General features: G+C 43.2%; 1 protein-coding gene and 1 non-coding gene across 2 annotated transcripts in view; both read right to left on the reverse strand.

Annotated features, from left to right (window-relative positions):
- Positions 1–1,723: 1,723 nt before the first annotated feature.
- Positions 1,724–23,158, reverse strand: part of LOC124712067 (glucose dehydrogenase [FAD, quinone]-like) — a 175,492-nt gene continuing 154,057 nt past the window's right edge. The window contains exons 7-9 of the mRNA XM_047242362.1: positions 18,605–18,794; positions 4,607–4,884; positions 1,724–2,515 (exon numbers count right to left, since the gene is read on the reverse strand). Of these exons, the coding sequence (XP_047098318.1) occupies positions 1,724–2,515; positions 4,607–4,884; positions 18,605–18,794 (1,260 nt within the window). The remainder of the gene's footprint in view (positions 2,516–4,606; positions 4,885–18,604; positions 18,795–23,158) is intronic.
- Trnas-cga lies at positions 3,489–3,563 on the reverse strand. The gene has a single exon. It is a non-coding gene; the product is annotated as a tRNA-Ser (tRNA).

The following is a 23,158-nucleotide window of genomic DNA, read 5'->3' on the forward strand; positions in this document are numbered from 1 at the left end:
GTTTGATAAGGGCCAGTGACGCTGGTCATTGTGGTTTTCAGCCTGCGAGCGAGGATGCGGCCAAAGATTTTGTAATCGCTGTTTAAAAGCGTAATTGGCCTCAGAGCGCTTACAGATTTCGTATTGGTAGTTTTTGGCGCTAGCACTACGAGTCCCTCACGAAATTCCTTCGGGATGTCATTCTCAGGGTTTAGCAGTTCGTTGCAGATGAGAGTAAACTTGCCTTTTACGAGGCCACTGAATCTGCGATAAAATTCTGCCGGAATTCCATCTGTCCCTGGAGCCTTATTTTTCGTGCTTCCATATATAGCTTCTTCGACGTCTTCTTCAGTCACTTCCGAGATGAGAGTTTGTGCTTCCGCGTGGCATACTTTGCCCTGGAGGTTAATCATTAACTCGTCTTGAAGCTGTTCGTCAACCGTCTGACTAGACATTAAGGATTCAAAATGCTGTACGATTGCCTCTTTAATCTCTCTTTGCTTCGTCAGCTTCCTTCCATCATCAGTTGTTATTTCAGATAATATCTTGCGAGCCGCCCTTTTGCTTTCACGAATGACATGATAAATGGAAGTGACCTCGTGCTGGGCTATGTTCTGGGCACGCGACCTTATTTGGTAGCCTTCCAGTTGTTTACGCCGTAGTGCTAAGATTTTTGCTTTAATTTGTTAATTCTTTCGTAGTTGTCCACAACTGTTGCATCGCACTTGTACAAATCCCTTAGACACTGAAAGTAAAATTCTATAGTTGATTTGTACCAAAAGTTTTTGTCTTTGGAGTAGTTTATGAAAAACCTCCGTATTTTAGGTTTGGCATGTTTCAGCCACCAGTCAGTGCCAGAGTTGTACGAGCTAAATTTGCTTTTACACTCTCTCCATACCTTGTGAAATACCTCCTGACAAGCATAGTCTTCCAGATGTGACACATTGAGCTTCCATGTGCCTCGACCTCTGAATGTCCCTTGTTTTATCAGATTGATTGTGCATATGTAAGCAGCATGATCTGAAAAAACGGTAGGCCATACTTCGGACTGCAAAATGAGGTGTTTCAAATTGTGCGTTACATATATCCTGTCGAGACGGCTCGCCGAGTGACTTGTGGCGTGGGTGAAGCCAGGGGCTGCACCGTGCATATGTTCCCATGAGTCTATTAGTCTTAAGTCATTAACTATACGTTCCAGTTCAGTACACTTGTTAAAATTGGGGGTTTGGTCTTTGGCATGCAAAACACAATTAAAATCTCCTCCTAGGATAAGGTGATCATATCGAGTTCCAAATAGTGGGACAATTTCTTCTTTAAAGAACTCCGTTCTGCGGTGCCTGTTACTGGATCCTGAAGGAGCGTACACGTTAATGAGCCGTATGTTGTTTATTGTGGCCGCTATGCCTTTACTGTTTGGTAGTTTTACTACAGCTAGGACTACTATGCCCTCCTTTGTGAGCAGAGCCGTGCCCATTTCCGCTCCATGCCCTGGGTTTGTAATGGCGCTGAAGCCAGGTACGTTACCGAGCTCAGTGTCTGTCACTTCTTGTAAAAGGATAATGTCACTGTCAGAAGCATGTATAAAATCTTTTAAGTTCTGTAAGTTAAACGAACTATGAATCTTATTAAGGTTTATTGTAGCGATTTTGTATGCTTGTATGTCAGACATTCTTCGTTCTACTTGATCTAACGTTAAAAAACATTCTTCTGTTTTGTCTCGCAAACGTCAGCTTTAAAACGCATCTTAATAATATTCACCGGTAGCAAATGTTTCAGCGGTGTGTCCTTGTTCTTTAGAATGTTCGTTCGCGGAGACGTCGTCGTTGAAGAAATCAGCCACCTGTGGGGCTAGCTTACAGTCTGTCTGAGTTTCTGAAACTTCTGTCATTTCAGCGTCGGCATTGTTATAGTCGCTTTCGTCTGCCCAGCTGGTTGAGGTTGTCGTCGTGGGTGGGACGAGTGAAGCTTCATGAGAGTGACTCGTTTCTTGAGGGTCGTTGGATGCTTTCTTTGTTGGCTTTCCTTGGACGTCTCGTTTTTCCAGCGCAGAAGGGGAACGCTCCACAGAAACTGGTGTCGCTTTCGTGTTGCTACAGATCTGTTGGCGTAAGGTACTACCTATTTCCTTCGCTTTTTTTCGGAGTGTGGGAGCTGTCTCCTCTGCACCTTTGCGCGCCAGCCGGCGTTTCTTATTTTTCTTCGGAGAATTGCCTCTCGACGGACTTTCTTCAGTATCAACGTTAGTGTCGCTTTCCTGCAAGGTGTGTCGGTCTTCAGCTTCCGGCGGATCTGCTGCCTTTACAATTGCAGGTGCCTGTGTCGGTGGAACTTCAACTGTTTCCGTAGATTGGCGGGACTCTTGTAGGTCGTCAGCTATGACGGCACTGACGTCCATTGGAATTTCAGTGTTTGGAGAATTTGTATTTGCACACGATTCAGGGGCTGAGGAGACAGTCGGCCGTTCGCGTGCCACGGCGGCGTAGGTTCCCGGCAGTGTTGTCATCGCCGGTGGGCTGTCGGCCTCGCCGGCCGGCAGCTGTGCAACGCGCCGCTGTATACATTCTGTGCGAACGTGCCCAGGCTTGTCACAGGCGGCACAGGTTCGCGGTTGGTCGTCATAAATTACAATCCCTCTATATCCGCAGACATTGATGTACGACGGGATGTGCTTTTGTAACTCTACACGAAGCTGACGTACGCCATTTAGTACTGGGAATTTATGCGCGCTTGACCATTTCTCGGCAAAGTTGCTGAGCACTTTCCCGAAGGGTGAAATTACAGCATTAATTTGGTCTGTTGTAATCTCAAAAGGTAACTCGAAGATTCGAATTGTGCGCATGCCAAAACCAGCATGTGCAACGGTGACTTCACCAACGTTTCCATCTCAGTGCTTAAATTTCATGACACCTCCGGAAGACTCAACTATTTTCTCGCACAACTCGGAACTACGCATTTTAACAAACACGACACAAGTTACAATCGACAGGTGGATCCCAATTACATCATTAAAGGAGAGCTTCACATCTTCTTCTAACCAATTTTCTACTTCAAACGACTTGGGTCTGGCATATCGAGGATCAAAGGTAAGTTTCAACGTATCTTTTCGACTTGGTTGAGCCATCACTGCATGCTACTCATTACTTCTCGAAGCGTTCGATAAAAGGAGTTTTAAGCCGCAGCAAGCGCAAGACTTACCACGCGGAAGCACAGACGGCGCAGCGCACACTACGTCCTACCTCCACGCCGTCCGCCGGCGAACTACCAACTGAGCTACCGAAGCACGACTCACGCCCGGTACTCACACAGCTTTACTTCTGCCAGTACCTCGTCTCCTACCTTCCAAACTTTACAGAAGCTCTCCTGCGAACCTAGCAGAACTAGCACTCCTGAAAGAAAGGATATTGCGGAGACATGGCTTAGCCACAGCCTGGGGGATGTTTCCAGAATGAGATTTTCACTCTGCAGCGGAGTGTGCGCTGATATGAAACTTTCTGACAGATTGAAACTGTGTGCCCGACCGAGACTCGAACTCGGGACCTTTGCCTTTCGCGGGCAAGTGCTCTACCAACTGAGCTACCGAAGCATGACTCACGCCCGGTACTCACAGCTTTACTTCTGCCAGTACCTCGTCTCCTACCTTCCAAACTCCTTTCTTTCAGGAGTGCTAGTTCTGCTAGGTTCGCAGGAGAGCTTCTGTAAAGTTTGGAAGGTAGGAGACGAGGTACTGGCAAAAGTCAAGCTGTGAGTACCGGGCGTGAGTCGTGCTTCGGTAGCTCAGTTGGTAGAGCACTTGCCAGCGAAAGGCAAAGGTCCCGAGTTCGAGTCTCGGTCGGGCACACAGTCTTAATCTGCCAGGAAGTTTCATATCAGCGCACACTCCGCTGCAGAGTGAAAATCTCATTCGGGTAAAAAGATTCTTCTACCTTGCCCGATTTAGGGTTTCTTGTGAATGTGGTAATCACTCCCAAAAAGGTGATCAAAACATAAGAGTTTGTCACATAAACTGCAAAAAATGAATGCAACAGTTTCACAGTCGCAGTTTTCTCTGTGCTCTGTCAAAACATATGTTTTTAACGTTTTCAAATTTTTCCGTGTGTAAACCGTCAAATCCTGCATATGTCCAAGCAAATCTGAACATGTCCTGGAATTTTGGAGAGCGAAGTTGATGATATAAAAATCTAGACTTGAACCTAGGACCTCTCGTTCCGCAGCTGCTCACGCTAACCACGGGACCACGGCGCTCCTGAGTTCATACTATCGTTGATGTTGCCTATATTCCGCATGGACTACTCAGTTTGTATATTTTGCTTATTTTTTTCATACTTCCACACAACTTCTTCCTGTTTTCTCGATTGATCTGTGTTCAGTTTTTCAAGGCCTATCCACTGTGCCAGCTTATAACTAAATCTGAGGGGAATATCTGACATGCCAGATATTGCTCTTCACGTTGGGAAAGACTCCAGAGAGTACTATTCCACGCTATGACGTCAGGAACTCGGCACGCTCAACACTCAACGTTCGGATGCACGGTCCGTGTGCCGACGGCTTAAGGTGGATTCGGGAAACTCGATGAAGAACGTATGAGTGTTTAGTAGTATATCTGGGGCAGAGAGGGAAGCACGTGTACCTGGTGGTGGAAGAGCATGGTGTAGTGCCGCAGCTGGCACTCCCAGTAGGCGTCGGTGGCGAAGGGTATCCGCTCGCAGCCCGGGATGGGCACGTCGTGCAGACGCGACCCGTAGCGGCGCATGGCCGGCGTCCTGGAGAAGCGCACCGCCAGCTGCGCGCCCTCCACGATGGCGCGCACGTCGCGCGGGTCCGCGAAGTAGTTGGGGTAGAAGAGCGGCGCGTCGTACGGGTTGCGGGACCGCAGGCGCACCAGGCCGCGGCTGTGCGGGTGCAGCCCTGTGGAACAGTCTGGCGTCAGGCACTCAGCGAGCTATAAAGCTTTCTGGACTAGACAGCTCTAAAGGGATATAAATGAAGTTTTTTCATCTGTAAAAAAACAATGTTAAGTATTTAATTTTGCGTATGTTCACAGATATATGTGTGCAGCCATGGCACACACTGTAATTCGCGAGCCGTAGTACCGTACCACACCACCCGCCAGGGTAGCCGAGAGCGCTAACACGCTGCTTCCTGGACTCGGGAAGGCGCGCCGGCCGCGGATCGAATCCGCCCGGCGGATTAACGACGTGGATGTGGTTTTTAGGCGGTTTTCCACATCCTAATAGGTGAATACTTTGCAGGTCGCCACGTCCCGCCTCAGTTTCACGACTCGCAGACATTTGCAACACATTCACACTCTTTCCCGATTTGCACTAGACGCAGACAGCTGGGGTAGACTACTTCGGTCCCGGGGGTATGGGGTGGCGGCAGGAAGGGCATCCAGCCACCCCTTAAAAATTAACCGTGCCAATTCCGTACTTAGCCCTGCCGACCCTGCGCGCGATGAGGGTTAAAGGCAGTAGCAAAAGAAGAAGAAAAGTACCGTACCACACCGGCAGAGGGGCCATAACTAAATGGCGCAGAGCATCGATAACATGGGGTATCATTTCCGACAGCAGCAGAAATGTCGCAGCTGCGTCGGGCCAAGCCATTTCGTTTTGAACCCTCTAGTGGTGTGGTACGGTACTGTGGTACAGGCATTACAATGTGTGCCACGTCTGCAGACATGTAACTGCAGGCAAAGGAAAGATTACTAGCCTTATAAAAATTATTCTACGTTCAGTCAAAACTGGCATGCCTAGTTAGAGTGTAGCAACCAAAGGGTCCAATCGTTCCGGATGCATTTTTGTAACAGGCGGAAAAAGCGAGAAAGGGCAAAATAAAAAGGAAAGGGGAAGGGCAAAGTAGGAGGGCGAAGGAGAAGAAGAAGAACACATCTGTTCATTAAAAGTGCAACAACAGGATGGATAACAGATAACGAAAATTTATTAGTGCGGGTACTTACAATATCGTCGAGCATACGAGGGGACTTCACTAACAAGGGAACCTCCCCATCGCATCCCCCTCAGATTTAGTTGGCACAGTGAATAGGCCTTGATAAACTGAACACAGATCAATCGGGAGAACAGGAAGAAGTTGTGTGGAACTATGAAAAAAACAAGCAAAATATACAAACTGAGTAATCCATGCCAAGATAAACAACATCAAGGATAGTGTGTGCTTAGGAGCGCCGTGGTCCCGTGGTTAGCGTGAGCACCTGCGGAACGAGAGATACTTGGTACAAGTCCTCCCTCGAGTGAAAAGTTTACTTTCTTTATTTTCGCAAAGTTATGATCTGCCCGTTCGCTCATTGACGTCTATGTTCACTGTAATAAGTTTAGAGTCTGTGTTTTACGACCGCACCGCAAAACCGTGCGATTAGTGGACAAAAGGATGTGCCTATCCAATGGGAACCGAAAACATTTGATCGCAAGGTCACAGGTCAACCGATTCCTCCACAGGAAGACAGGTCTGATATATTCTATACGACAATGGTGACTGCATGTGCGTCACATGACAGGAATATGTTGTCGACCCACCTAAATTGTACACTTGGCGAATGGGTAAAACGATTCTTCTACCTTGCCCGATTTAGGTTTTCTTGTGGATGTGATAATCACTCCCAAAAAAGTGACGAAAACATAAGAGTTTGTCACATAAACTGCAACAAATGAATGCAACAGTTTCACAGTCGGACAGTTTTCCCTGTGCTCTGTCAAAACATATGTTTTTAACGTTTTTAAATTTTTCCGTGTGTAGACCGTAAAATCCTGCATATGTCCAAGCAAATCTGAACATGTCCTGGAACTTTGGAGCGAAGTTCATTATGTGTGAGTACCTGAACTTTGATAATTGACACACGATCACGTAAACAGTACTGCTCTGTCTACCTGTGCAACTTCGCAAAATAATTGCCTGAAAATAAAAAATCAAATTTTTCACTAGAGGGAAGACTTGAACCAAGGACCTCTCGTTCCGCAGCTGCTCACGCCAACCACAGGACCACGGCGCTCCTGTGATCATATTATCATTGATGTCGCCTATGTTGCACATGGACTACGCAGTTTGTGTATTTTGCTTATTTTTTTCATAGTTTCACACAACTTCTTCCTGTTTTCTCGATTGATCTGTGTTCAGTTTTTCGAGGCCTATCCACTATGCCAACTTATAACCAAATCTGAGGGGGGTGCGATGGGGAGGTTTCCTTGTAAGTAAATTACGTATTGTTATGCCAAGCCAAATAATTTGAAGTGCAGACCAAGAATTTATTGAATACTTCGCCACACTTCAAAGTGACGCAGAACCATGAAATTATATTCCAACATAATAACCAAGTTTCTGTAAACGACGATCGAAACGTTCTATCAGGCCAGCCAGAGTGGCCGAGCAGTTATAGGCGCTACATTCCGGAACCGCGCGACCGCTACGGTCGCAGGTTCGAATCCTGCCTCGGGCATGGATGTGTGTGATGTCCTTAGGTTAGTTAGGTTTAAGTAGTTCTAAGTCTAGGGGACTGATGACCTCAGATGTTAAGTCCCATAGGGCTTAGAGCCATTTGAACCAATTTTCGTTCTATCAGTGTGGCATTCCTCACAACAGAAATTCGCTCCTTGACCACGAAGCCATTTGATGATGACGATGATGATGATGACGATAACAATGATTTTGGTTTGCAGAACACTCGATGGCGTGGTTACCAATGCCCACACATATTCCCAATCTTTTCGTTCTCCAGTTTTGCCATTTTTCCGAATGATGATGAAATGTTGAGGACAACACAACCAACCAGTCCGGGAATCTGAGCCGGAACGTCGTGATCCATTCACGCGCAGCAACGCTAAACACTAGACCACGAGCTGCCGACGAAACCATTCGAGAACCGCTGTGTGAACGTTCTCATAGCTTCGCCCCCCTCCGCCCCCCCCCCCTCCCTAGATGTTTTTCATCTTGCCGAAAATAAGATAATGTCGTCTGTGGTAGATATTGATGGCCTTCCTTGTTGATCAACATCACCCACTACTGTGCGGCCTTGAGTACAGTGTTGATTCCTTCTCAGTACAGCTGTACACGACATTGCACTTGGTCCTTATAACGCCATAATTTCATGGTGACTCTGCGTGTAATTTAGATGTATTATCGACAAGAGTCGTACTGTCCACACTGTTATGCAGTTGTTCTCCGTACAGAAACAGATCTGTGTTTGTAGTAAACCCGGAACGTGTGCTCTGTTCTGTCAATGCATCACTTTTGTTGTGAAATTATCTTAGCATGCGACGGCATGTGCAGCTTACTTATTGAAGTTCTTATGAAGTAAGGATAACATTTACTTAAATTTTTAGATGATTTTTTTGTGGTACACTGCGGCGTATTTAGTGCACAGAGGTAGTACACATATCTCTAACATGACTGGCCATCGAGTCAAACTGAATTTAGATGACAGATACGGCAGCGCCATTGCATGTTACCGAAGTTCGTCAGTCGTAGTGGGTGGCGACCGGTGCTGTGCCAGTCTCTCAGCAACCCATGGCCAGATGTTTTCAGTGAATGAAACATCTGGAAAAAGCCAGGCCAACAGTCGAACACCCTCTCTACGTCAGGAAAGCGAAATACAGAAATAACAGCAGAATTATGACTAATGCTTGTAAATAAAAAAATAGAGGAACACGAAAGTAAATGGAAAGAGCTCATTAATAGGATCGAGGATGACAGACTACCATCAATACTACACAAGCACAAATCAACAGTACGATGAAGAATAAGGAGAACAAAAACTAGGTAGGAAGACTTATACTAAACCATATACGTAGGCATAATAAATAAGGCAAATGCCTGCAAAAGATGATGATATTGATGATAAGGATTCGTTTCATACGATTTATGTAACGTGCCACACCTTTCATGACTGCGACGTATCACCCTTCACAACTTTATTTGTATTGTCAAGTATCCTTTATTATCGACTAGCCTTTTTCCCATAGCTTCACTAGTATACGTGTTCGACACACATAGTGCACACATTTCCTGCTCCTCCCACTCTCTGTCCACTTCTTACTCCTTCTGTCTCTCTGTCCACCCCGTCCTCCCATCTCTATCCGTCCATCTCCTCCTCTCCATTCTCTCTTTCTCTCCATCTGCTCCCCCCTCTCTTTGTCTCTCATCTTTCTCCCCCTTCCCAGTGTCCATATCTTCATCCCCCCTTCCATTATCCATCTCCACCCCCTTCCTCTCTCCACTCAGCTGTGCCTATTCACACCTGTAGCCCTTGCAAGGCATGTCCATACTAACCACACAACACTGCTGTCCTACAGAGCAGCCTACATGTCAGGGATAGAAAAACTCATTTTACCTGTATCTCTTTTCCTATGGGAGCCAGCAGGTTCTAATTCCCACAGTGCTTATTCTCTTAATAAATTGTTTGTGTACCAAATTTCGTTGAACTCGATCTGGTGGATTAGAAGGAGACACTGGGCACACACACACACACACACACACACACACACACACACACACACACACACACACACACACACATACACACACATATATATATATATATACTATATATATATATAGTATATATATATATATATATATATATATATATATATATCCTGTTTCATATATGAAATGATTAGGCGCTCACTTGAGAAATTATATTTCTGGTGACATTTAATTTTCAGTTGGCTTAAAATAACTGAAAATATGCAGAGGAGGATGTAATCTGTCTGCTCCTGACAGAAGTTAAAATCAGTGGAAGCAAAGAGAAGTGCACACACGTTTTTGCAACAGATCAGTTCAATAAATGATGAATCTGGAAACAAACTGGTGTGGAGAACATTAATCATTTTCTCAAAGTGGAAATGCCAGATGTTATGAGTGACAAATCTCACATTTGGGGAGAGGAACATAAAACAGTATATTTGGTTTTGTACATGGCTGTGCAAAAAGTTGAGAGGAGATCCTGATACCACAGAACTATGCTGTTCGCCTCTTTACTGCAGAAAATGAGACAAATAAAAAACCAAAGAATTCATTAAGAACATTCTAGGTGCCATAACAGGGAGCTGACTGTTTCTGAGTACCAATAAGAAAGTTTTTGTTTGTTTGGTTGGTTAATTTGGAGACTAAAGGGACTAAACTGTGTGGTTATCAGTCCATTTAGTTATTGTTTCAGGTGCCATTGACACTAAGGCACTACGTTGAGTTTGCGATACCATCAGTGCAGAAATATGGCAGTTATGCATTCCAGATTCATCATTTATTGAACTGATCTTTTGCAAAAACGTCTGTGCACTTCTGTTTGCTTCCATTGATTTTAACTTCTGTCAGGAGCATTACATCTTCCTCTGTATATTTTCAATTATTTTAAGCCAACTGAAAAATAAATGGCATCAGAAATATAATTTCTCAAGTGAGCACCTAATCGTTTAATATATAAAACAGGATATATATATATATATATTCCACGACTCGAAGAGGCCACATCATTTAATGATTGAATTGGCTGATGATGATATATATATATATATATATATATATATATATTTGTGTGTGTGTGTGTGTGTGTGTGTGTGTCTGTGTGTGTGTGTGTCTGTGTGTGTGTGTGTGTGTGTATGTGTGTGTGTATGTCCTTCTAATCCACCAGATCGAACTTTTCTCTGTTTTTTGAAACCCAGATAATGTCCTTCCATTACAAAGATGTATTATTGGTGTAAACAGAAGCTTACACACGCTCTCCCCACCACAGACACTGTGCATGAAGTAAAAGAGGAGATCTTGCGTGTGGTACCTGGGAGTCCAAGCGGAAGAAATACTTGGCTCAAAGACCACGCGTCATGTATTAATGGATGTTTGAAGCATTTTTTCCATAATTTGGGGCTTGGAATAAGTGTAGGGACATGGAGAAACGAACTACCAAGAACAAAGAAGCACTGAAAACGCGTTTCGTGATAACAGGTCACTTAGAACGTTTGGATTTTCCACTCCTCAATTATTTTACGTGTAAGAAAGCGTATCCAACAAACAACGAGAAGATTTCTTCCACGAGTCCCATAGAAGATGATACGAGAATCTGCACTGACATGCTATGAAATAAGAGAAAAGGAGTCGAGTTATTGTTAAAAGCAAAAAATGGTTCAAATGGCTCTGAGCACTATGGGACTTAACTTCTGAGGTCATCAGTCCCCTAGAACTTAGAACTACTTAAACCTAACTAACCTAAGTACATCACACACATCCATGCCCGAGCAGGATTCGAACCTGCGACCGTAGCGGTCGCGCGGCTCCAGACTGTAGCGCCTAGAACCGCTCGGCCACTCGGGCCGGCGTTAAAAGCAATATTTTGGACAACCTCTCATTGCATACCTTGAATTGGATTACATAAAAAGGGTTATTTCATTGTACAGTCGTGTTTGTAACAGTAAACTAATACACAGGCTATGCACTGATGGGGATTAACGTTCCAAATCACCCAGAAAGCGTTCCATCGGATTCTGGTTGGGACCCTGGTCAGGCCAGTCCATTTCAGGAATGTCACTGTTCAGAAATCATTGCCTCACGTATGCTGTTTTGGGACAGGGTCCACTGTCAAGCTGATACAAACAATCATGGTCTCACAATTGTCATTCTAAACGCACCAACAACAACAAAAAAACGTTTTCGCTGCCACGATACAGTAAAGCCAACTACAGCAACGACAAGGCTAAAAAGAGACATATGTCACGATTTACCGGAATATATATTTTTAAGTATATGTGTCTCCACGAAAATTTTGTTTGCAGATGACTTGGTGTATTAATTTAGAACTGTGTCTGATTTCGGATTGTAGACATGGAACACACACAATGTAAACGAAAATTAAAGTGCATATGTTATTTTAATAACCCTAAATAAAGTCTGTCTTTATGTATTTCAGGAAAAATAAATGAAAAAACTCACTGAAGATGCCACGGATGTGGTGCAGAATGTTTGGGCATAAAGGCAAAGCAATAATTGTGTACTTGCGGAAAAGTCGGACTTATCTTTAATCCATTATTATGTTTCTGCAAGCACGGGAACAGAGCTTAAAATTCGAACATGATAGTAACATAGATTTATCGTTTCCTGTGCATTTTTATTACGCGTACTTAAGTCAAAAATTCTAGGCTTATAATGTTAATGAATAGCTATTGCGATCACTGTGATGCGGTTGAACGAACAGAATTGTAAAATTTAGAACTACTAAGTCTTCCTAACAATGACCCTGAAACTTGGCTAAGCGGGTGCGCGCTTGACCCAGAGAGACTTCGGCCACTGCATGCTTACTACAGCAGATTTGAGCCGCGAGGCGTGATCGTAAAGGGCAGGTTGCGCTCGTGAGCATTTTACGAGGCGCAAGTTAACAGCATGTTACTTTCTTGCAAAGCTGACATTCATGGGCTGCAGTGGGCAGAGAGGAAAAGTTAGACAACTGTTTATAACACTGCACAATATTAGTGAGTTGTCGCAAACTTCGGAAATGGAGCAGTTCTGGACTGCTGCCGACAAATCCCATCTTCCTCTACCTCTACATGATTACCTCGCAGTTCACAATTAAACACCTGACAGAGTGTTCATCGAACCACCTTCAAGCTATTTCTCTACCGTTCCACTCACGAACAGCGCGCGGGAAAAATGAATACTTAAATCTCTCTGTGTAACCTCTGATTTCTCTTATTTTATTATGATGATCATTCCTCCCATGCAGGTGGGCGCCAAAAAATATTTTCACGCTCTGAGGAGAAAGTTGTTGACTGAAACTTCGTGAGAAGTTCCTGCTGCAACGAAAAACGCCTTTGTTTTAATGATTGTCAACCGAATTTTCGTATCATGTAGGTGGCACTCTCTTCCCTATTTCGAGACAGAACAAAACGAGCAGCCCTTCTTTGAACTTTTACGATGTCCTCCGTCGATCCTATCTGATGCGGATCCCACAAGGCACAGAAATAGTGTGGAAGAGGGCGAACAAGCGTAGTGTAAGCAGTATCTTTAGTAGTCCTTTTGCATTATCTACGTGTGCTACCAATAAATCGCAATCTATGGTTTGCTATAACAACAACACTATCTATGTGATCGTTCCAGTTTATGTGATTCCTAATTGTAATCCCCAAGTAATTAGTCGTATTTACAGTCTTTAGATTTCCGTTATTTATCGTGTAACTAAAATTAGGCGGATTCCATTTAGTACTCGAGGGGCATGAAAGAGAAGCAGTGGTTGGGAATGGAGTGAGACAGGGTTGTAGCCTCTCCCCAATGTTATTCAATCTGTATATTGAGCAAGCAGTAAAAGAAACAAAAGAAAAATTCGGAGTAGGAATTAAAATCCATGGAGACGAAATAAAAACTTTGAGGCTCGCCGATGACATTGTCAGAGACAGCAAAGGACCTGGAAGAGCAGTTGAACGGAATGGACAGTGTCTTTAAAGGAGGATATAAGATGATCATCAACAAAAGCAAAACGAGGATAATGGAACGTAGTCGAACTAAGTTGGGTGACGCTGAGGGAATTAGATTAAAAATGAGACACTTCAAGTAGTAAATGAGTTTTGCTATTTGGGGAGCAAAATAACTGATGATGGTCGAAGTAGAGAGGATATAAAATGTCGACTGGCAATGGCAAGCAAAGCGTTTCTGAAGAAGAGAAATTTGTTAACATCGAGTATAGATTTACGTGTCAGGAAGTCGTTCATGAAAGTATTTGTATGGAAGCGAAACGTGGACGATAAATAGTTTACACAAAAAGAGAATAGAAGCTATCGAAATGTGGTGCTACAGAAGATCAGATGGGTAGGTCACATAACTAATGAGGAGGTATTGAATAGTATTGGGGAGAAGACAAATTTGTGGCACAACTTGTCTAGAAGAAGGGATCGGTTGGTAGGACATGTTCTGAGGCATCAAGAGATCACCAATTAAGTATTGGAGGGCATCGCGGAGGGTAAAAATCGTAGCGGGAGACCAAGAGATGAATACACTAAGCAGATTCAGAAGGATGTAGGTTGCAGTAGTTACTGGGAGATGAGGAAGCTTCCAAAGAATAGAGTAGCATGGAGAGCTGCATCAAAAGAGTCTCTGGACTGAAGATCACAACAACAACAACAGGGATGACTTCATACTTTTCAATATCTAGAGTCAGCTGCCACTTTTCGCACCATACATATGTCATGTGTAAATTGTTTTGCAATTTATTATCATCCTCTAAATTACTTTATAATACGGTAAACGACAGCATCATCTGCAAACAACCTAAGATGGCTACTTACATTGTCTCCTAAATCGTTTATATAACGCTTCCTCCGGGAACGCCAGATATTAATACTGTTTTACTAGATGACTTTGCATCAGTTACTACGAACTTCGCCATTTCTGACGCGACATCACGAATTCAGTCTCATAACTGGGATGAAACTACGTAAAAAGTTCTGGAAATCTAAAAATAGTGATCAATTTAAAATCACCTATCTATAACAATCATTACAATGCCTTACGATCATTCATTCATTCCATTACTTCGTGAGACTAAAAAGCTAGTTGTATTTCTCAAGAATAATATTCTCTGAATATGTGTTGGCTGTTTTCCAATAAATAGTTTTCTTCGAGATAACTCGTAATACTCGAACATTATGTATGTTCCAAGTCCTTATTGCAAATCGTCGTTAGCGATGTGGGTCTGTAACTCAGCAGATTACTCCTATTTCCTTTCTTGGGTATCGATGTGACTTGAGTATCTTTCCCGTCTTTAGATACGGATCTTTCGACGAGCGAGCGGTTGTATATGATTGCTATACGCGACTATTGTATTAGCATATTCTGAAAGGAACCTTGTCGGTATAAAATCTGGACCGTACATCTTGCCTATACTAAGTGATATAAGCTGCTTTGCTGCATCGATATCCACTTCTAAGTTACTCATGTTGGCAGTTTTTCTTGATTTGAATTCTCAACAAGATTACGACATTCGACGAGATTGCAATACCAACGCTTAGACTGCTCAGTAATTTAAATTGCAAATACCAGGTACTCTTTTGGAAACAGTGACTCTTTTGGAAACGCTGAATTTTGTAGTCAGTTCTTCATATAGAATTGATCGTAGTCTTCCTTCTGACATGTCTAAAAGAGGCGGCTGATTCACACACCTTTTTTCCGACAGTTTTCCGAAATACACTGGACTCTCGAAGTCTTCGTCTATGGTTACATTTCCGCAGTTTCCTTCACATGTATCCAAGAAAAGTATGATCATAGTGAATTTAACGATATATATACATTTTTTTTCGAAAATAGACGAACATACTCTCTAAAATTTAAGGTCAGTTTGAGGTTTATCCAAAACAAAAATAATTCGGTGACTCTGTAATCCAGATGGTCTATTTTAAGCAAACGCTCCTTGCAATCTATCGTATAAAAATTCTGCTTCATAAATAACGTTGACAATTTAGCTACGTTATTGCGCAACGTGGACGAACATGATCAAAACAATGTTTCGTAGACATCAGTCCCAAGTATATCCCACGCAGAAATTTCTCCCTGTCCTTGTGAGTGTGCACACATGTTTCAAACCACAAGTAACTAACTAAAGGCACAATTAAATGACCTAAATATTGCTGAACATCCATGAAAGTAAAACTCATCTTCTTATTAACTAACTGATCTCCGTATTGATCTATTTTAAAAGATGAGGTACCACCAAATACATCTGACAAAATGCGTCATTATCTATAAATCAGTCAGTGAACACTTTTGTAATTTAATGAACATTACGGTGGTAGGACCTTGCAGAACTGGAACATAAGTAGGAAAGAACAACATATTCTATTCTCAACAGAACTATTAACACACGTTTACATTTTGAAGAAAAAACATAAACGTCAGCAAAATAAACCAATAAAGGAATAAAAATAGAGAATATAAAACGTCACTAAGAGCACTTTCTACTTTGTCTTTCCCTGGCTGTAGCTTTACAGAAGAGATCTAAGTTGAGTTGAGTGAACTTTTCTTGTCTATGTCACCATAATCAGCCGAGTTCATTATTCGACGAGGGCAACCATCCTCTCTCAATATCATTTAATCAGTTTGTATTTTAACTTTTAAATGTGTTTCAGTAAAAAAAGCAGGAAAGGCTGGCGGCAGATTGTTCGGAAGCGAACGACCGAACACTACCCGTGTTGTTTTTTTTAGAAGCTTTGTAATAGAATTCCGCTTGCTGTACGTAACATTTTATTGTGAAAACTTCGTGGGTCTGGTCGGTTACGGCTTTCGAACAATGACGACGGGCCGCCTTTTCACTGGCATGATGCAATATCAGTTAAATGAAAACATTCTGGTGATGGATCCTAATAAGCTAATGTTTCAGTTAAAGCAAGAGAATTTTAATGAGCTGCACAGCGTAGTGCTATTTAAAGAGATTGTCCACCGTTGCTTTCACGTCGCGACTGTTGAGTATGCAAAATCACTTATCTTGTTAGCTAATAATTAATCTCGCCCCTTTAACAAACCCTTCCAGAAAAATATCTCATTGAGAGACAGGGGGCAACACCACAAAAGCTGCTATGTTGGTGATCATAATGCTTGTGGCAACAGGACTAGACTATCAATATTAATTCGCAACACCGTTTGCAATAATCCAGGTAGACATCAGGAGACAATTAGCACCTAATGAAAATAATGCCTGATAAGTTAAACGGGAAAAAATTGAACGTTCATGATAGGGCACAAGAAAGCAAAGCTCATCTGTCACAACTCGTCATCACTGACTGTACTAGACGAAGCAGGATGCACTTCGGAATAGAACGACGGGTATATGAAAGGTAATACCTGGATATATATATCTATTCAAGTAGGGAAAAAACACTGAAAATCTAAATCTGTTTTGACAGACTGTGATTTTAGTCAGTGGCTTCCTAAATAGCAACACAGCTTGTTTACTGCTTACACCTCTCCGACACGTAATACTAACACAAGTTATACGCTCGTCCTCTCGTTACACAGGATGACAATGAGAATATTTTTTAAGCAATAATGCCAAAAACCTTCCTAATATTTATTTCTGTTATATAACGATCTCGTGTGTTGCCTATTTTTATAGCTATGTCTAATGGTGCAAAATTGGTGCCAAAAATGAATACACTACTGGCCAATAAATTTGTTACACAAAGAAGAAATGCAGATGATAAACGGGTATTCATTGGATAAATATATTATTCTACCACTGACATGTGATTACATTTTCACACAAATTGGGTGCATAGATCCTCAGAAATCAGTACCCAGAACAACCACCTCAAGCCGTGATAACGGCCTTGATACGCCTGGGCATTGAATCAAACTGAGCTTGGATGGCGTGTACAGGTACAGTTGCCCATCTAGCTTCAACACGATACCACAGTTCATCAAGAGTAGTGACTGGCGTATTGTGACGAGCCAGTTGCTCGTCCACCATTGACCAGACGTTTTCAATTGGTGAGAGATCTGGAGAATGTGCTGGTCAGGGCAGCAGTCGAACATTTTCTGTATCCAGAAAGGCCCGTACAGGACTTGCAACATGCGGTCGTGCATTATCCTGCTGAAATGTAGGGTTTCGCAGGGATCGAATGAAGGGTAGAGCAACGGGTCGTAACACATCTGAAATGTAACGTCCACTGTTCAAAGTGCCGTCAATGCTAACAAGAGGTGACCGAGACGTGTAACCAGTGGCACCCCATACCATCACGCCGGGTGATATGCCAGTATGGCGAAGAAGAATACACGCCTCCAAGGTGCGTTCACTGCGATGTCGCCAAACACGGATGCGACCATCATGATGCTGTAAACAGAACCTGGATTCATCCGAGACGATGACGTTTTGCCATTCGTGCACCTAGGTTCGTCGTTGAGAACACCATCGCAGGCGCTCCTATCTGTGATGCAGCGTCAAGGGTAACGACAGCCGTGGTCTCCGAGCTGATAGTCCATGCTGCTGCAAACGTCGTCGAACTGTTCGTGCAGATGCTTGTTGCCTTGCAAACATCCCCATTTGTTGTCTCAGGGATCGAGACGTGGCTGCACGATCCGTTACAGCCATGCGGATAAGATGCCTGTCATCTCGACTGCTAGTGATACGAGACCGTTGGGATCCAGCACGGCGTTCCGTATTACCCTCCTGAACCCACAGATTCCATATTCTGCTAACAGTCATTGGGTCTCGATCAACGCGAGCAGCAATGTCGCGATACGATAAACCGCAATCGCGATAGGCTACAATCCGACCTTTATCAAATTCGGAAACGTGATGGTACGCATTTCTCCTCCTTACACGAAGCATCACAACAACGTTTGACCAGGCAACGCCAGTCTACTGCTGTTTGTGTATGACAAATCGGTTGGAAACTTTCGTCATGTCAGCTCGTTTTAGGTGTCGCCACCGACGCCAACCTTGTGTGCATGCTCTGAAAAGCTAATCATTTGCATATCACAGCATCTTCTTCCTGTCGGTTAAATTTCGCGTCTGTAGCACGTCATCTTCTTGGTGTAGCAATTTTAATGGCCAGTAATGTAATTGATTTAAAAAGTTTCGGATTGACGGAATTACAAGTCCCGAGTTTGTGTCTCTGGTTTAGAGGTGGTGACACAGGCCTGAGAAACGTACCTATGGGGAAGATGGTCCAGGACGTCTGGCCCTTGATAGGCCGGTACACCTTGTCGTAGACCTCATCCGAGAGGTCGTGCGCCATTTTGAGGCCGCCCTCGTCCACGTTGGTGGAGCCTCCAGCGAACAGCAGCTCCAGGTCGGGCCAGTCCTGACCTCGTTCGTTGTGCGACGAATTCAAGATTCCCACCTGCAAGTAAAGAAAACAACTCGTTGTACGTTACGTAATACACCTGCCGTAAACAGCGGTCAGTTACTGGGTAGGGGCATGTTGCAAGCTTCATTTTCACTGCACATCGTAAAGTGGATCAAAATAGTTGCTTTTTGGTATTATTGATGTCAATATGTAAGTACACGCTGCGATTTACATATGATTATGGAGGGCGAATCGCTATGCTAACCCTGTGAGAGTGAAAACGGGATGAGTAAGGTGACGAATGTTACAATGAGTCTGAACAAGGAGAGGCCCTTGAATAGGAGGAGGTAATATCTATCCACGAGCCCCCAATAGTTCTGATTTAGAGGGTGCCTCAAGTTCGTTGTTGGGCAACAGTTCCCAAGCAGTACACAATGGAAGAGCTAATACTCCGCCCATACAACATAAAATTATGCCAACCTACAGAGTTGTGGATTATGAGAGAGTTATGAGCTAATTATAAATTATTCACAAATATTTTTATAGAGAACATTTCTTGGCTCAATGTAGTTCTAGCCAGAGAGAAAAGTGCATCACTCGACGGCAATGAAAGTTGTTAGTAAATATCTCGACTGATGGGATGACAAACCAGCTGATCGAGCAAAAGTCTGACACGCATAAAGCGAATTGTTCCATAAGCTGCGGAGTAATGCGCATAAACAACGTGCTTAGGGTATTTTGCTACAGCCAGTATACCTGATGTGACGCTTTTGACTTCTGATAGAGGGTCGCTCAATACTTTAGTTTTGAGATTAATAACAATGTTCAGTCAGTAGTGGTTCAAAATGGCTCCAAGCGCTATGGGACTTAACATCTGAGGTCATCAGTCCCCTAGAACTTAGAACTACTGAAACCTAACTAACCTAAGGACATCACGCACATCTATTCCCGTAGCGGTCGCGCGGTTCCAGACTGAAGCGCCTAGAACCGCTCGGCCACACCGGCCAGCCTCAGTCAGTAGTCAGTCTGATACCTGGTACAGTCTGACCCAGCTACATTCTACATGCTAGCCCCCGTCCCTGTCTTCCCAAGGGTATCATTTACAGAGGTTGTATAAAAATTCAGAAACACCGTGATAAATGCATGCTTGAATATAAATGCAGATGCTATCTAAGCCTGCAGGTTACACTGTTGTACTTCGACCACGAACGGCACATGTGTAATGACCTCAATACTTTGCAAGCGTTACTCGCGGTCAGAACAATGTTCTGTGTAGGCGTGAGTGCATTATGTATGAGCTGAGTGAATTTGAACCTTGTGCTCGAATGGTGGATGCTTCCGTAACCAAGGTAGCCGAAGTGTTTCGTGTCTCAAGAGATAGCATAACAAAGATTTATACCGCATACAGGGAAAGCAGAAAAACTTCAACCGTTAACTCACAGCGCGGACTAAAGCGTGTCTGAGTGGTCGTGACAGATGAAGGAGACTGTGACGACAGCTGCAAAAGTCAGTACAAAACTGAATGTCCCATTGGTGAACCCCGTCAGCACCAAAAAACACGAAGGGAGCACCAGGTTCAGATAATTGCAGGGTGAAATGGAATTCTATAAGCACTCATCAGTATTGTAAATGACCGTAACATGAAAATGTGGCTGTGAAGTGATGAAACCTGGACTACGGAGCAATGGAAGAAAGCCATTGGGTCGGATGATCTTTGTTACACAGTGGTTCCAACCCCTGGCCGAGTGAATCATGGCGAGGGTTTGATGATGATTTGGACAGCCACATCGTGATATTCCGTGGCCCCATGGTTGCTCTGCAAGGTCCCTCTTCCCCCCTCCCCCCTTTATATCATGAAGCACAGATGATGGCTTATGTCACTGCCTTGTAATGAAGTGAACTAATTGGCCACAGTAAAAGCCAGCTAGTCATCCTTCCTATTGTCTCAAAATCATTTATAACTAGCAACCATGAAAGGGGCTTGGACATTACTGTTAATACAATAGCCGGGTCATTGTATTTCAAAACACTTCAGATTAAGGTACAAAACTAGTTTCGTACAGAGTATTTATCTGTGGTCCAAACTGGATGATTCATGTGGAAATAAAAGCAGTTAACATGTACGTTAATTACATTCCAACGGTTGAAGCACCTAATCACTGCCATACTCAACAGTATTATTTGAACTGCTGTTGATTTATCCAAATGTGGATGTAAGAATTATACAGAAATTAAACGGAGTGAGTGTTATTAACTGCATTACAATATTTTAATTAATATGAATTTAATTTTCGACACTTAGGATAAGGACAAATAACAAATTAACGTAAGCTAACCGGCTAAGGCCGTTTTTATGTCAAAATTCCATTACCACGTGCACCATTTTCCACCAAGTCGGCCAAAAAGATCACTACAACATCGTAAAGAATTTTGTGGTAGCGTTATGTACCATAGAAGCGTGCGAAAGAGGCGGTTCCGTGCAACTTCAAGTTCAAACCATATGCAAGTATTCAATGAAGGCGCACACATACACATCTACAAAGAAATACAAAGAGTACTACAGGGCAATGCAAGAGTTTGCCTCCGGTCTTTTGAAGTTGTCCTAATGACGTAACGATGTAAATCAGCAGTATAGACTTGAATGTAAGTGAAAATTTATTTCCAAGCAGTTGCCTTACGCAGTAAAGTACACGTTCTTAAGACGCGTTTGGAACTCGAAAACTATATTCTGCAACCAAGTACGCTCTGAAAATAAAGATAGCTTTACGAGCAATATATCTTAGAGCTTTGGCATGGTAGTTAGCGAGTAATATCCTTAAATGGCCGATATTTCTGGAGGGTTCGCTCGCTTGTTTTGCACTTTATCCCTGCCTTTCAGGGCGTAATCTACCAGCATTTGGAATCTGGTGGGGTGTACGCGCTACGTCTGACACGTATGTGGATTTCAGCTGGTACACAGAGATAGCAGAGAGAAACGTGAGGAGTAGTTGTTAAAAAAGAGCACTACCACACGAGATAACATCGGGAACAAAGGGAACAATAAGAATCGCGATGTTTAGTGTGATTGTCTAAAATGTGCATAGTCGTTTACGTGAGACATATACTACAGGAATACAAACACAATAAAAAGCATCGGACACTATTATTACCTGTAACACCTTAAGATTAATGTTGAACTGGTTTATGGTGTATCGACATAGGAATTATAAACAATTGCCCGCATCTCGTGGTCGTGCGGTAGCGTTCTCGCTTCCCACGCCCGGGTTCCCGGGTTCGATTCCCGGCGGGGTCAGGGATTTTCTGTGCCTCGTGATGGCTGGGTGTTGTGTGCTGTCCTTAGGTTAGTTAGGTTTAAGTAGTTCTAAGTTCTAGGGGACGGATGACCATAGATGTTAAGTCCCATAGTGCTCAGAGCCATTTGAACCATTTTATAAACAATTCAAGATGGTAATTTCTTTAAAAAAAAAAGGGCTATATTGAATTGGTAATTAGACTATACAAACTAGTTAAGGCTGTCACATCAATGATTGACAATCTAACTCATTAGTTCAGAATAATGAATTTAAATTTGCAGAAGTACTAACATTCGTTTTTTGGATCCACAGACAAACGTATTTACTTCAAGACCTCTGTTACCAACCATTGCCAGTGAAGGTAAATCCTTCTGGTTGATTACCCGTCGTCGTATTCGTCTTCAGCTCGTTCAGAAAACTTGAAATTTCGACCCCTTCGCTGGGATCTCCCTCGCGAACCTGGGTGGCTGAAGGCTGTCGAAAAATAGTATCCCCTGCAGTTATAAAAGGATGTTTCGGAAGAAGTGGAACAGTGGGGTTAAATGAGTCCCACTTTCGTTGGGAAGCCTACGTCTTAAGGTAGGTAATGAGAGGGGGCACGCTAGCAAAGTACGTCGTACCACCAGACGTCCGAGTTTAGGGGGGTTGAAGGAAAGTATGGCAACCTAATCACACAGAAAATTTGATTTTTATTGAGAATGGCTACGAATTCCTGTAGTTTTGCATAAAATTTGTGCAGAATCAATCTTAAGATCACACTATTTAATCCAAAGAGTTGTTGAATACAAAACAGCCGCCTACACTTATACCAGAGAACGTTACGAAGTTACTGAGACTAACGTACATAAAATATTGGAGTACACCGCTAGCTCTGTGCTTTAAATGCCAAGTACGAGATTATAAGAACGGCATCATAAATACGTGAAGCACGAATGGAACCAAGCTACTGGTATTCATGCAACAGTTCTCCGAAAGTAGCCTGTCTGTGTTACAAATTTTATGTTATGGTACAGATTATCTGCAGATAGTGATTAAACTGCGAGCTAAAGTCTAAGGATCCAACTCCAGAACCATGTCGTGACTAATTAATTCAGTCTGGCTAGTTACTGAGTGTTTTTGCCACTT

Source organism: Schistocerca piceifrons, chromosome 8 (assembly GCF_021461385.2).
Source record: "Schistocerca piceifrons isolate TAMUIC-IGC-003096 chromosome 8, iqSchPice1.1, whole genome shotgun sequence".
NCBI lineage: Eukaryota > Metazoa > Arthropoda > Insecta > Orthoptera > Acrididae > Schistocerca > Schistocerca piceifrons.